The following is a 13,997-nucleotide window of genomic DNA, read 5'->3' on the forward strand; positions in this document are numbered from 1 at the left end:
AATACAAGGACTCAGCCTGTCTCATTTTACCATTTTCCTTTCCGAGACACCTGAAGGAAGGGGCAAACACACCATGTAACACAGGACCTGTCCCTCTACTTCAGCAATATGCAATACAGCAGTAATTTTGCAAGCTGCTGACATGTTAATAACAGCTATAGAAGAGTAACTGGTTGTGTGGGACCATGGCAGACACAGTCATCTCTCATGCAACACCGCATTTTCTTCCATTAGCACAATTCAAATGGCAGGAAAGGTGCCTTCAGGAGCCTTGACGTGATGTCCTTCATAGAGAGGGCTTGGACCCCGCTGCGTCAGACCCCACTCATGATGACGACAGCGTTGCACAGAGTAGATGTCAACGTTTGCACGTTAAAAATACAGTTTTCCGTGAGGGAGGAAAGGACAGGAGAGAAGGACATGAAATTTTTGTACCTACCTAGCAAACGGAGAAGCAGGAAAAGCACCCCCAAAGCGTAAGACTTGAGTTCGGGGCTCACGGTTCTGTAGGAAGGAGGGAGGGAGAGAGTGAAATCGATTCTTGTTGTTCTGCTTTGATTAACACAGCCTGTGGCCATTCTGTGCTGTCAGCCAGGATGCCACCACCACCTCTTCAAAAAGTCATTAATGGGGTTTTTCTTCTCCCTTCGCCTGAACTGCCTACAGCCCCAAAAGTAATTGCATCGGTGATAGGTTCAGGAATTTAGCTAAGTCATTAATAACAACAGTTAATCTTGTCATCAGATGGGGAAAAATGAAATTCCCATCCCAGTAAATGATCATTTACAAGCTCCCCATCATGCTTTCAAGGTTCCAGATGTTGAGAACTGGAGGGAGAGAAAACTTTTTGTTCTGAAACTTCCCAGGCTATTGGGAACAAGAGAGGAAAGGGAGGATGACGAACCAAAAGGTTCAGTCAGCCTGTTAAATCAAGCCTCCCACCAGGAGACTAGTTTTCATGGGCGTGACTTTAGCATGCAAATTTTTTTTATGCTGGGAAGACAACGGTTGCACTGCCGTTTGCTACGAACACAACCCACTTTATTGCATTAGTGTTATCCTTCAAAGGTGCTTTAAAAAATAATTCATGGCTTTATAATACGCTTAGCTCAAGGATGTCGTGGTTTATGGCAACTAAGCACCACACAGCCACCCGCTCACTCCCCCAGGGAGTGGGATGGGGGTGGGAACTGGATGGGTAGAAGTGAGAAAACTCGTGGGCTGAAATAAAGACAGTTTAATAGGTAAAGCAAAAGCCGCGCACGCAAGCAAAGCAAAACAAGGAATTCATTCACTCCTTCCCATCGGCAGGCGGGTGTTCAGCCATCCCCAGAAAAGCAGGGCTCCATCACGCGTAACGGTGACTTGGGAAGACAAATGCCATCACTCTGAATGTCCCCCCCTTCCTTCTTCTTCCCCCAGCTTTACATACTGAGCATGACGTCATATGGTATGGAATATCCCTTTGGTCATTGGGGTCAGCTGTCCTGGCCGTGTCCCCTCCCAACTCCTTGTGCACCCCCAGCCTCCTCACTGGTGGGGTGGGGTGAGGAGCAGAAAAGGCCTTGACTCTGTGTCAGCCCTGCTCAGCAGGAACCAAAACATCCCTGTGTTATCAACACTGTTCTCAGCACAAATCCAAAACACAGCCCCATACCAGCTGCTGTGAAGAAAATTAACTCTATCCCAGCCAAAACCAGCACAAGGATGCTACTGGCTGAAGTCATCCTCTTGAGGTAGGCTCAAGAAAGCCTTTAGAATTTCAGAAACCATTAATTTGGTCTTAAGTCTTATAATAGCATTTTATTTCCCACAGTATATAAAGGCTGGGAAAGCAGGACAGTGATCCCCATGTGAATAGATCCATCACACAGGGGAACTTGAAAGGCCTCGGCTGCCTCTTCCATTAGCTCCTTACAGAGGTCTGTAGGCAGCACTGCTAGTAGCATCCATGGTGGCCGTGGTGGTCCTCTCTATAAATACATTGGAGGGGCATCAGACAATACCGATCAAACAGCCAGAAACAGCAATAGGTTTTAAGTTAAGAGAAGACCGTTCTGATCACCTGCCCTCACCTCACACATTACACAGGCCACGTAATACCATAACATGACTCCTGCGTGAAGCCTGTGACCTCTGGATGAATTTCAGCAGAGTTTTCAGGTAGGCTCCCAGGCTCAATATAAAGCCTTTATGCCATGAAGTATTTACCCTTGGAAAAATGTTCCAGTGGTTAATGGCTTGGCTCAAATAGGATTCTACAGCTGGGTGGGAAATGAAGGAAACAGAAGGAGTATTAAAGTTTATTTTATCGAAAAAATAGATTATTGTGTGAAATATTCACAGTGGGTTTTTAATCAGCTATGGTGTCCATCTGTCCACTTTTTTGTATTTAAAACCAAACTCAATCCCCGTACCTTAGGGCAGAGTAAAAGTTGTCACCTGGAGACATCTCCTTTTCTCACTGACCACAGCAGTGAAGAAATGACTTGCCTAGACAAGACATCTAATTTGCAGACACTGAAAGAACATCCCCTTTGGATGCTAGATGAGCAATACCAGTAGGCCTTGGGGGGTGGGTGGGTGGCTCAGTCAAACCTATTCTTATTTTTATTCCCTGCTGCAGTGGTCCAAGCCAGTCCGTAAACCCCACGGAGACTCTCTCTTCTGTAGCCTCAGCTCCAAAGTAATCAGCTACCTCTAATGAAACCAGTTTCAGGCTAAAACTTCAGTTCCTGCTGAGTGGCCACATCAGACACGTGACAGGGTGCACAAAACCAGTCCCAGTCTAACTTGCTGGCCCAGTGAGGGGAGTCAATGCCACTTGTCACTGCCAGGGACACCAGGGACACATTCATAGGCCAAAACTTTCTTTTAGCAAGGCTTTATCCAAGATAGCAGTTGCAAGAAAACATGAGGTGGTATTCGGCAAACAGCTCTTCCCTGTACATTTTAGAAGCTATCAGTGATTCTGAGGGGAGTGTAGTTACTAATTTGGATGTGTGAATTGTTTATTTCCTACAGCTGTGAGCTGAGTAGTTTTAATATTCCCTTCGCTTTTCTCATTTCCTTGTATTATTCTTCCTGCCTGTGACTGGCTTATCTCATTTGAAGTCAGCACTAAGATGTCTCCATTCAGGATCCTCCCTTGAACAAAGAACTCTTCAAACTTCAAATTACTTTTGCCACAATATTTATCATGAGAAATTTGATTTCCCTTTAGCTACTCCGGATGCAAAGAGAGAAACGAACTAGTAGGTGGAATATCTCATTTTGTATCCTGCAGGGAGACATGCCCTCACAGAGCTGTTCTGTCCAAGATCCACTCAAGAGTGTGTTTCTAATACAGGCCTTATTGATTGAATTTTATTGGAATTTTCCAGGCAGCAGAATGGATCTGCTATTTATGCCTCTGGTTATTATTCTCAGTAAGTGACAGCCCGGACAGATAAGTAATTCTGGATAAACGTGGGCTTAGATATATACGTATACCATAAGGTAAAGCGTTCCATGTGTCTGGAAATAACACAAGGTCAGTTATTTGAATAAGCTACTTTTGCCCACCTATTCCTATTGCCTCAACTCAGAGACGTCCTTCAGACTTTCAAGTTCCTTCTGTTCTTGGACTTGGTCCAGGGTGAGAAAAGTTAAACTCTAGCCAGGGGGGTATTGACCAAAGCTGCCTTTGCCGCAGTCTTTCATTTTTCCGTGGTTTCTGTGATCTCCAGGCCATCTCTAAAGGTATCTTATTACGCTGTTATGGGCTGAGAACATGGGGCTGCAATTCTGTGCCTTTCCTGGTGCAGCTCTAACGTCCTTACTACCTGGACTGGAAACTGCACTTCTGTATTTCCCTTCCCGTGCTAATCCCAGCCTCGGTAAGAACAAGCCTGCCACCTTCCTTTGGAGCATCCCTGCAGGGATCATCTCTGTTTGGAAGCCCAGTCCCTCCTCACTCCCATTTTACCAAAGCTGTACTCAAGCAATTCCCGTATTCTCCCTAGCAGGGCAGTACTGTAGGCACTGAACTCGGGGGTGGCCATGCCACAGATGAACCAGGTACTACCAAGTGAAACAGTGGCTTAGAGAGAAATTGGTTTAAAATTAACACTTGAAACAACGGGGCTGAAATTCAGGCAGGACTGCTCGGGCTTTCACATCCTCAATACCTGCCTGCATGTAAAGGCAGTAACGTACGAGAAAGTCTGAGCCCATAGCTCCTCATTTGCTGAGGAGGTTCCAAATTTTTTGAAAATATGGGCAGCTCTTTCAAGGTGTCTCCACCAGGGAGTGCTTAGTCAAAGGAGGATTTTCTGATGGCTTGACCGGAGGTTCAGTCAGAAATCATGGATCTGGGGATAGTCAGTGCGGCCTAAAAGGCAAGAGCCAGGAGCTGTGTGGGACCCTTGGCTCCCCCATGGTCCCCCCAGCCCTGCTCCCACCCCAAGAGCAGCCCCCGGTGAGCTCATCGGTTCCTCCTGGCAGCGGTCCTACCTGATGAGTATGATGACTGACGGCGTCTGCGCCATGGCCCCGATCATGCTGCAAACGCACATCACGCAGAGGAATGTCAAGAAGGCCTCTTCGCAGCCGGGACTGGGGCACTTGCCGGGAACAACGGTGGCATTTTCGGCAGGGACCAAGGTGAGGCACGAACAGCCACTGAGGTTCTGCAGAGGAGCACAGAGGTTCAGGAGAAGGGAAAGCCACAGCCCCCACCACCTGCCCTCTGTAACGAGGGCTTGCCAACAGCAACTCTGAATCCTCTAATGGTCAATTAAGTAACTCCTAAGTGCTTATTTGGGGGGGGTTTGGAAAGAATTTCAGAAGCGCGTCAGCTCTGATGCATGCTACCAGCAAGGGAAAGCCATCCCTTGGCTTGTTTCTTCTCTTCTACTCCTTTCAAGTCTCTCCCATGAATGTCACCGTGACAAAATTATTACCAAGTTATACCCCTTTGGAGGAGAATAAAGAAACGATCTGTGTTCCTGCGACAAGGAAGGTCCCCGAATTATGGTTATTATGGTTCTAATTACTTTCTTATTTACCTCTGTCCTCTTGGCTGTTGCAATTAAACCGAAGTACATTAAAAGCGGGTAAATCTGCAGCCCTGTTCTTGGCTGCGGGTTCGGTGTCTGCTTCCAGCACCCTGAATCCCGGGGAGAAGCCACCCACGATGGGTGCTGCGGCTCACCAAGAGCTGAACTATCACAGCTTGGTGGCACAGACCCTGCTGGACTCAAGCGCACTACAGGACTAATAAATGACATCTGGTTCAGAGGGATTTGCGTTGAGCTAAAAGCTGAAGTCAGGCAAGATAAACTTTATCAATATGTGATCAGGAGGGTGAAACGACTGCATTTTTCTTTGATCTCTCCAGCAAGCGCAAGAGGTGAAAAGAAGCTTTGTTTGCCAGTCACAGATTTAGGGATTTTTTTTTTCTTATTTTCCAACTCGCCCTCCTGAATTTCTGAGTGGGGGATGTCAGTGCAATTAAGGCACACAATACTACCAAGAAATCCCTTAACGAATACAGAACAAAATAATCATAAATGATTCATGGCTTGTCTTCATCAGCCCCCTGGGTTTGCAGGTCACATGTTTGTAAGAGGAGTAATGCCATAAAATAAAACATATTGAAAAAAAGCTGTATCTCCTCCCCTTACCCTCTACCACGTTCAAGCAGAAATTCCTTTGCTTTTCCTCTGGGGTCTCCTTAGGACCATATAAAAGCACACTTTCTGGTTCACTGCCTCCAAAGATAAGGATCCATGGGGATACTACTCCAGCCTTTCTGACACCAATCTCCTCCTTCTGCATAGGAGTCAAATGATTTTCTTCCAAATAAGCGCACAGAGGACAAGAGAGACCGCAGTGCAGAACGCCAGGAGAGCTGGAGTAGACATGCAGGTGCCTTTCTGGCTGGCAAGCAATAATTAACATAACAAATTCCTGTGCTGTGAGTTAGAAGCTGCCACCTGAAGGCTTTGAGATGGTGACAATTAGCACCACTGCAGTGGTGTTTGCACAGAGACAACAGGAATTTGTAGTTCCTGGCTTTTACTGCAGTGCATTGCTAGCAACCAGCCTGGACACAGCCCTGTGGATTAAAATCCATCTAAGTCCAGGAAAGTACATATCTGCACTGAAATATCCTGGGACAAAATTCCCATCATGGCAAACACGCAGAACCGGCTGCTTATTTCCCATGGGCTCTCATCAGGGTACTGAGGGAGCTGGCGGAAGGGCTCACCAAGCCACTTTCAATCCTTTATCAGCAGTCCTGGCTAACTGGGCAGGTCCCAGTTGACTGGAGGTTAGCAAATGTGACGTCCATCTACAAGAAGGGACAGAAGAAGGATCCAGGGAACTACAGGCCTCTCAGTCTAATCTTGGTGCCGGGGAAGGTTATGGAGCAGATCATCTTGAGTGCCATCATGCAGCACATCCAGGAGAACCAGGCAATCAGGCCCAGTCAGCACAGGTTTATGTAAGGCAGGTCCTGCTTGACCAACCTGATCTCCTTCAATGACCAGGTGACTCGCCTAGTGGGTGAGGGAAAGGCTGTGGATGTGGTCTACCTAGACTTTAGTAAAGCCTTTGATACCATTTCCCACAGCATTCTAGCGGAGAAACTGGCTGCTCATGGCTTGGATGGGTGTGCTCTTCGCTGGGTAAAAAACTGGCTGGATGGCCGGGTCCAAAGAGTCATGAATGGAGCTAAATCCAGCTAGCGGCCGGTCACAAGTGGTGTTCCCCAGGGCTCAGTATTGGGGCCAGTTCTGTGTAATATCTTTATCAATGATCTGGACAAGGGGATCGAGTGCTCCCTCAGTAAGTTTGCAGATGACACCAAGTTCGGCGGGAGTGTTGATCTGCTCAAGGGTAGGAAGGCTCTGCAGAGGGACCTGGACAGGCTGGATCGATGGGCTGAGGCCAACTGTATGAGGTTCAACAAGGCCAAGTGCTGGGTCCTGCACTTGGGTCACAACAACCCCATGCAATGCTACAGGGAAGAGTGGCTGGAAAGCTGTCCAGAGGAAAAGGACCTGGGGGTGCTGGTTGACAGCCGGCTGAACATGAGCCGGCAGTGTGCCCAGGTGGCCAAGAAGGCCAACGGCATCCTGGCCTGTATCAGAAATAGTGTGGCCAGCAGGAGCAGGGAGGTGATCGTGCCCCTGTACTCGGCACTGGTGAGGCCGCACCTCGAATCCTGTGTTCAGTTTTGGGCCCCTCACTACAAGAAGGACATGGAGGTGCTGGAGCGTGTCCAGAGGAGGGCAACGAAGCTGGTGAAGGGCCTGGAGCACAAGTCTGATGGGGAGCGGCTGAGGGAACTGGGGTTGTTTAGCCTGGAGAAGAGGAGGCTGAGGGGAGACCTCATCGCGCTCTACAACTACCTGAAAGGAGGTTGTAGTGAGGTGGGTGTTGGGCTCTTCTCTCAAGTAACAAGTGATAGGACGAGAGGAAATGGCCTCAAGTTGTGCCAGGGGGAGGTTTAGATTGGATATTAGGAAAAATTTCTTCACCGAAAGGGTTGTCAAGCATTGGAACAGGCTGCCCAGGGAAGTGGTGGAGTCACCAGGCCTGGAGGTATTTAAAAGACGTGTAGATGTGGTGCTTAGGGACATGGTGTAGTGGTGGATTTGGCAGTGCAAGGTTAACGGTTGGACTTGATGATCTTAAAGGTCTTTTCTAACTTAAACAATTCTATGATTCCATGATCAATGAAGAGAAAGTACCTGTTTCTGGCAATGGTGGGGCAAATTCTCCCCCCATTGGCGTGATTTTATACCTGGTGAACAAACCACAAGGACCCCACCTCCATTGCCTGAAACTTTGCCCCTCAATCTGCTTTTCTGACCATTTTGCACCAAGGTGCTAGCCCAAAGTAGTGCAAGTAGTTTGCACCAACTACATCTGCATGTTTAGTGCTGCACCCCATCCTTACCTGGGAGATCTTTGATCTTTTATTACTGACACACTATACAACTCACAGACATCAACAAGGAAACATCAAAGATGGAGTTTTACCTTTGTTCTGCAGAGAGGCAACTTTTTGCTACCTGTGCCAAATTGTTACAGATTCCCTTGTCTGCAAGCCCACCGCATTCAAGCACACATTATCACAGCCTTCCACTGCCCAGCAGCTTGCACGCCTGGATTTTCTGTGTGCATGTGAAGCTGCACAGACGCAGAATTTGCACCTTTAACAGCACACTGAGTTTGGGGTAATTATTTATGCAAATTACCCATGTTTTTAATTGCTCGTTTTTTTAAACCCTGGCTCTGGCAGAAAAGGACAGGCTGGTACTTCAGTGCAAAGCTGAGAGATGCCAGCACGGTAATGCCAGGCTGGAATTCATGCATCTCCAGCCAAAAGGGGACACTGAGAGAAGCAACGGCATCAAACAAACAAGGTGCACAGTCAAAGGCTTTGTACGCAAGGGTCACTCCCAGGAATGGCTTGAAAGAGAAATTCCTGAGGGTGCCAGATCTCTGTCCGTCAGCACCGATACTCCTACAGCTTTTTGGATAGGTGCACCTCTGCAACCAGCTCAGTAAGAGAGAAGAAATGAAAAAGAAAAAACTGAGCTTCTCATTGCTTTTAAAAATTGTTCACAGAGGAAAAGCGGAGAGAGGCAGTCAGAAACGTCCAATGCAGTAAAGTTAAATAAAGCATTCAGAGAATTTTATGTCCCAGTAAAAAGCAACCCTTGGCTCATCACAAGCATATAACATTCACAAGACCCTCTAGACAGGTCATTACCTGGATTATGGGTTTAAAACCTGGTTTGGCAATTTGGCTTTGCCTCAGGGCCATTGCATGGCCAAACAGGTCCATAATTCTTGATAATGCCCTTTCCAGAGGATGGTATTGCTTCGCTAATTTGTGTTCAAAATGTTACTGCAAAAAACCTCACAAAACAAAGCGATGAAAAGAACCCCAAGATGATGACAAAAAGGCAAAATAAGAACGAATGAGTAAGAGAGAGGGTGAGGGAGAGCGAGGTTTTTGCTCACAGGTTTGCTCTCGCAGAGCACGAGGTCAGGCAGCTGCAGACTGAAGGGGCAACGCTGAATTTTCATTACTGTGCTCCTTCCAGAGCTTTGCCCTGAACCACACAGCGAGGTCGCTCCTGCACTCCAGCCACAGACCACACCAGCTGTATTCCTGCTAAGGGCTCGGTGAACTGGCGAGACGCTCTTCTGTGTGCCCCGTACAAGCTGGCTTCTTGTTAAAATGATGGTGTTGCTGCCCCAGGTATTGACTTGTCTTTCGTTGGGAGGAGGAAGAAGAGCGCAGGAGGTAACGCCTTCACATGTGCCACACACTGCTGGAGTTCCTTGTGGGGTTGCTGAAAGCACCTTGAAACTGCGGTATTTTAAGGGGATGCCTACGTCTCCGAGGCTGGAGTGGGAATTGAGGAGAGAAGAGGTTTATGCAGGACAAGCTCCCAGGTCATCTGGGCCATGAGGCTGCACTTGCTAGCAGCAAGCTTGCACCTCCGCTCGCAGACAGCTTGCAGACAGCTTGTCTCTTTAGAGCAGGAAAGGAGGTTTGATGTCTCCCCGAAAAGGAAGGACGAAGCCGTGGAGGGATAATTGCATGTGGTGAGCGTTGACGTCCCTGCAGCCGTGAACGGTCACTGCGACCAGGCTGACCTCCCACAGGCTCCACACAGGCAGTGTGGCAGCGGTCACCATGCCTGGCATGGCCCTGGGCAGGGAGGAAGGACTGCAGCAACCCCACCAGTTCCCACCCACAGGAGCAGCAGGCACTCATTTTCAGCATAACCCAGACGACATTAGCATTTCAGCAGAAAAAAAAGGAAAAGCAGGCTTTTAAGACATTGTTAAAAATTCCCCACATCATCTTTACACCGAAATGGTTTGGTCTTTAGGAGTTTTCTAAAGGAAATAAACTCTTAGATATAGAGACCTGAAAAATGCAGAATGTCTTTGGTGGAGTCTCTGCTCCCTTGCTGCTGCCTCAGAGCAAAGCAGGGAAAGAGAGAAGCAACAGGAGTGGAAGGGAAGCTTAAACAAGGATGAATAAAACCAGGATCTGGTCAGATGTGTCTAGGAACCAGATACAGGAAAAGAACAAGAGGAAAAAGAATAAAGGATTGGGCAGGGCAAAACACGGGCAGGTGGAGAAGCAGGGAGATGGGGAGCTGCAGGAGAAAAGAGAAGCTGGTCCCAGAGCCCGGGCTAGCGAGATCTTGTGGAGAATCTGGGTTCTGCCAGTGGACAACCGTGCAGACCTCCTCTTGTGTTCCTCTGCTTCCATGCTGAGGAGAAAGACCAGAGGAGGAGGAAGAGGATGAGAAATCCCATCCCAGCAGACTGCTGCCAGAGTCAGCGGGCGTTCATGAAACAGAGTGAAAAATGACAGCGGCTCAGGCCCATCTGAGATGTTAGTTTTTGGGAGTGTAACCACTGCTGACTGTAAATGAGCTACTCTACCAGATACGCACTAACCCCATGCACTCACGCTCACAGAATTGTTCCTACAGGCGAGAGGTCCCGAGGAAAGCCCACTCACCGTGCTGCTGCAGCCAGCAAAGCAGGCAGATAAGTATGTGACCCCATCTGCCCCACAGACTGGAGTGAAGGAATCAGTTTGGCATTCACAGTTGTTATTGCAGGGGGAATATGGGTCCAGAGATGAGGTTGGAGTTGAGCTGTAAGAGAAAAAGAAAGAAATTAATGGGCAGTGTGATGGTATCAGCCAGCTTTTCCAATTGTTGCCACACAAAGATGGCTTTGAAGGGGGGTAGTTAAGGCAAACAAATTACAAAAAGCAGTGGGCAGGCTATCTGGGTCCCAACTTTAAGAAATCCAGACTATAGCCTCTCCTTAGGGACAGAAACGCCATGGCCACTATCCCTCTGCAATAGGGAATCTAATGAGGGGCTTGGGCTGCTTTGTTACCCCAATGAGAAGCCCCAATGAAACCCGAAGAGGTGCTGCGGAGATTGCTTTGTATTGTTCTAGAACAGTAACTGAAGAGCTGAAGGCCTGAAGTTGTCATCTTCTGAAGAGTCGCCACTGCACTCTGAGGAGCACCAGATAAGGAAATACATAATAACTCTCTCCAAGTCCTGTGAATGCTACAGGGCACTGCGTGCCTCATTTCTCCCATTAAAATGGGAGCCATGCATCCTCTCTCCTCACCATATCTGAATTTCCAGGCATCTAAAACCTGGTTCTACAAATTCCCCTCAGGCACTTAAATAAACATACAGAGCAGGGCATGTCCCTTGCTGCTAGGAGAAACCAGACGGTGCGGTGCACCCAATGCTACGTAGGTGGCCATGGGTGCAGAATCAGGTCTGGCACCTTTCAATTCAGTTTGACCAATTTTAGTAAAACTCTGTTGTCAGCTGCAGCTACTCAACTCTCACAGCGATGAGTGGCATGAAAACCTCCCAAAGTAAGCGTCCTGTACGACATTGCCTCCTATAGGCTTGCCTTACATGGTTGTCTAAGGGCCAGCGCTGACCATTGAGGACAATAACATGGCATTTATGTTGGTAAGGCTGCATGAGACCCTGAAACTCTCTGGGGACTCACTTGTTTCCATAGGGAACAGTAACCCCTGCCACAGGTCCTGTGTCGCATCCCAGGAACAGGAAAGACACGTAGCAAGCTGTGGACACCAGGTTCACCAGCATGGCCATCCTGATGGCTCCCAGAGCAGACAGGCTGAGCTTCTTCACCAAGAGGCCACCCAGGAATATGCCCAGACACGCGCATGGGATTGCTGTCATCCCTGCAAGAGGAAAAATCAGTTAGCAAGAAGTGTGAGCGAGGCTCAGTGAACCACACTGTTACTGCTTTTTACTTTCCAGCAGAGAGATCTGTGCACTAGCATGGGGAAACCTTGTAATGACCAACTGCTGGAGTAGCACCAAGCTGAGGTTGCCCAAAAAGAGAGGAATGGATGCAAATGGGTATGCTGCCTTGCAGAGAGAACCGGGATCTTCTCCCAGTTCTTGTCCATATTCGCGGGAGATGCCAAAATTACTGAGATTGGCCCACCCTAACCTAAGCAGCAGCATCTCTAACGCTTCCTGCAACCACTGGCAGACAAATAAAGTCAAGAGTGTCTAGAGGCTTTGGATCAGCCCTGCCCTGGTATACTTCACAGCAGTCTGATCTTCAGAGATTAGGCAATAGTCGCATTTGAAAATATGAAGTCTCCCTTAAAGAATCTTCTTAAACTGTGAGATGCAAAATCACTGCCAGATGTGACTCACTTTCCAGGCACAGAAATGCATTATCGCACTAAGCTTGTCTGGGTTCACTTTTATCCCTTTGCTGCCAGTTATACTCCAGACCTTACCTACCTGGGCTAAGCTTAGCAGTGCATCCAAATCCTGGCATTTCTGGATTGCCACAAATGCCACCTGTGAAATCTGGCAGCAACTCCGTTTAAATTAAATAAGTTGTTGTGAAGACCGTGGAAGTATCAAAGTCTCCTTTCCCACTGCTAGGTCAGAGGCAGGACGTGCTCTGGCTCACGGGTGATTCCCTCTCTGCTGACCGTCCCGCCGTACGCACGTGCTGACTGGCCAGGCATCCCCCATCAAACAGTGTAGTGGTTTTCCTCCTCCCAGTGGGTCAACAGTGAAGTTGCTTTCCTTTGCCAGGCTTTTAGAAGATCCTAACATCTCTGAATGCCCTTCTGTCAAACCCTATTAAAATTCACCAGTGAGTTCCTGTGTTGCTGGGGGAGGCAAGATTGACTGCAGGGGATTTTTTCTTTTGGAAAACCAGGTCAAAACCAGAAGATATAAATGAGTCCAATGGGAAAAAAAATATAACTGTCAGGAGAGCAGCTTGCAAGCTTCTTATTTTGATATTAAGATCCATCCATTTCATCATGTCCCAGTTTTTGACAGATCACTGCCAGCTGCCCATCTGGCGACCTGTGGCTGCAGATCATCCAAGATCACCTCACAGATATCTTAACTGGGTGCTGCCGAGAGAATGGCTGTCATGAACAAATCACTGGGCCAGCTTGGGAATGAGCAGCAGGAGAAAATAAATGAAGATCCTGCCTATGCATCAGTGTCCTGACAGGGAACAAATGAACATTGAGAAATACATATATATGGGAAACCGCAGCAGCATAGCATGGTCAGAGAGAAGGGGCATTTGAAAGACAACCAAGCTGCCCTAGCTCGGCTGTTTGAACTGCTGATTGCAATCCTATCATTTCCAGTCCAAGGGGAAAGGAGAGACTAGCAGGAGAAAGTGGGCTTCCTAACCCAAATGGAGATGGGCTGGAGAATTCTGGGACAGTTGAACCATGCGACAAGCAGTTCAATGGGCAGCCCTTCACTCAGCGAGCAACTGCAGTCTTGGGCAAACAAATGGCCCAGTTTGGTTGGGATTTCTCCTGCATTTCAGGACCACCACAGACTTTCATAGCCAGGCTACGTCGTACCACTTCTCGCACAACGGGCTCGGCTATAGGGGAAGCGATTGCAGCGGGCTGCAGTGGAGAACGCAGCTGAGGAGGAAGGATGCCGGAGGTCTGCTCTGGGCTCTGCAGCCAAGGCACAGCTGGAGCCCAGCCCTCCCACCCACGGACATATTTCTAGACCTTGGGCAAGCCACCTTCTGAGCAGCCTAACCGGTGAGCCTGGTTGTGGTTACCAGCCAGGCTGAACACTTTTAAATGCCTTTGGACACTGGAGATTTGGTGGCCCCTGTGGTTACTCACCCAGGAGCTGGTTGGCAGATGAGGTGGTGAGGTTGAACTGCTGCTCCAGGTACTTTCCAAGGAATGCGGCAAAGCCGGCCACCACCGCGATCTCCATGCAGGCTGCCAGGATGATACAGGTGAAGACGGGATTGGAGAGCAAGTGCTTAGTTACTTTGGGGATCACTAGAAGAGAGAAAAAAGGGAGAGGTGTTTTTGTATAGGCTCTACTCGAGGTGCTGGAGGTGCCTTGCTGCCCTCCTGCAGGACAAACTCACTT

General features: G+C 48.4%; 2 protein-coding genes across 2 annotated transcripts in view; both read right to left on the reverse strand.

The window, feature by feature from the left end:
• Positions 1–13,997, reverse strand: part of CHD2 (chromodomain helicase DNA binding protein 2) — a 309,839-nt gene that overhangs the window by 257,751 nt on the left and 38,091 nt on the right. The window lies entirely within an intron of this gene.
• Positions 1–13,997, reverse strand: part of SLCO3A1 (solute carrier organic anion transporter family member 3A1) — a 151,951-nt gene that overhangs the window by 13,175 nt on the left and 124,779 nt on the right. The window contains exons 5-9 of the mRNA XM_075159878.1: positions 13,739–13,903; positions 11,581–11,779; positions 10,550–10,688; positions 4,495–4,670; positions 440–504 (exon numbers count right to left, since the gene is read on the reverse strand). Of these exons, the coding sequence (XP_075015979.1) occupies positions 440–504; positions 4,495–4,670; positions 10,550–10,688; positions 11,581–11,779; positions 13,739–13,903 (744 nt within the window). The remainder of the gene's footprint in view (positions 1–439; positions 505–4,494; positions 4,671–10,549; positions 10,689–11,580; positions 11,780–13,738; positions 13,904–13,997) is intronic.

Source organism: Calonectris borealis, chromosome 11 (genome assembly GCF_964195595.1).
Source record: "Calonectris borealis chromosome 11, bCalBor7.hap1.2, whole genome shotgun sequence".
Taxonomy (NCBI): Eukaryota; Metazoa; Chordata; class Aves; order Procellariiformes; family Procellariidae; genus Calonectris; species Calonectris borealis.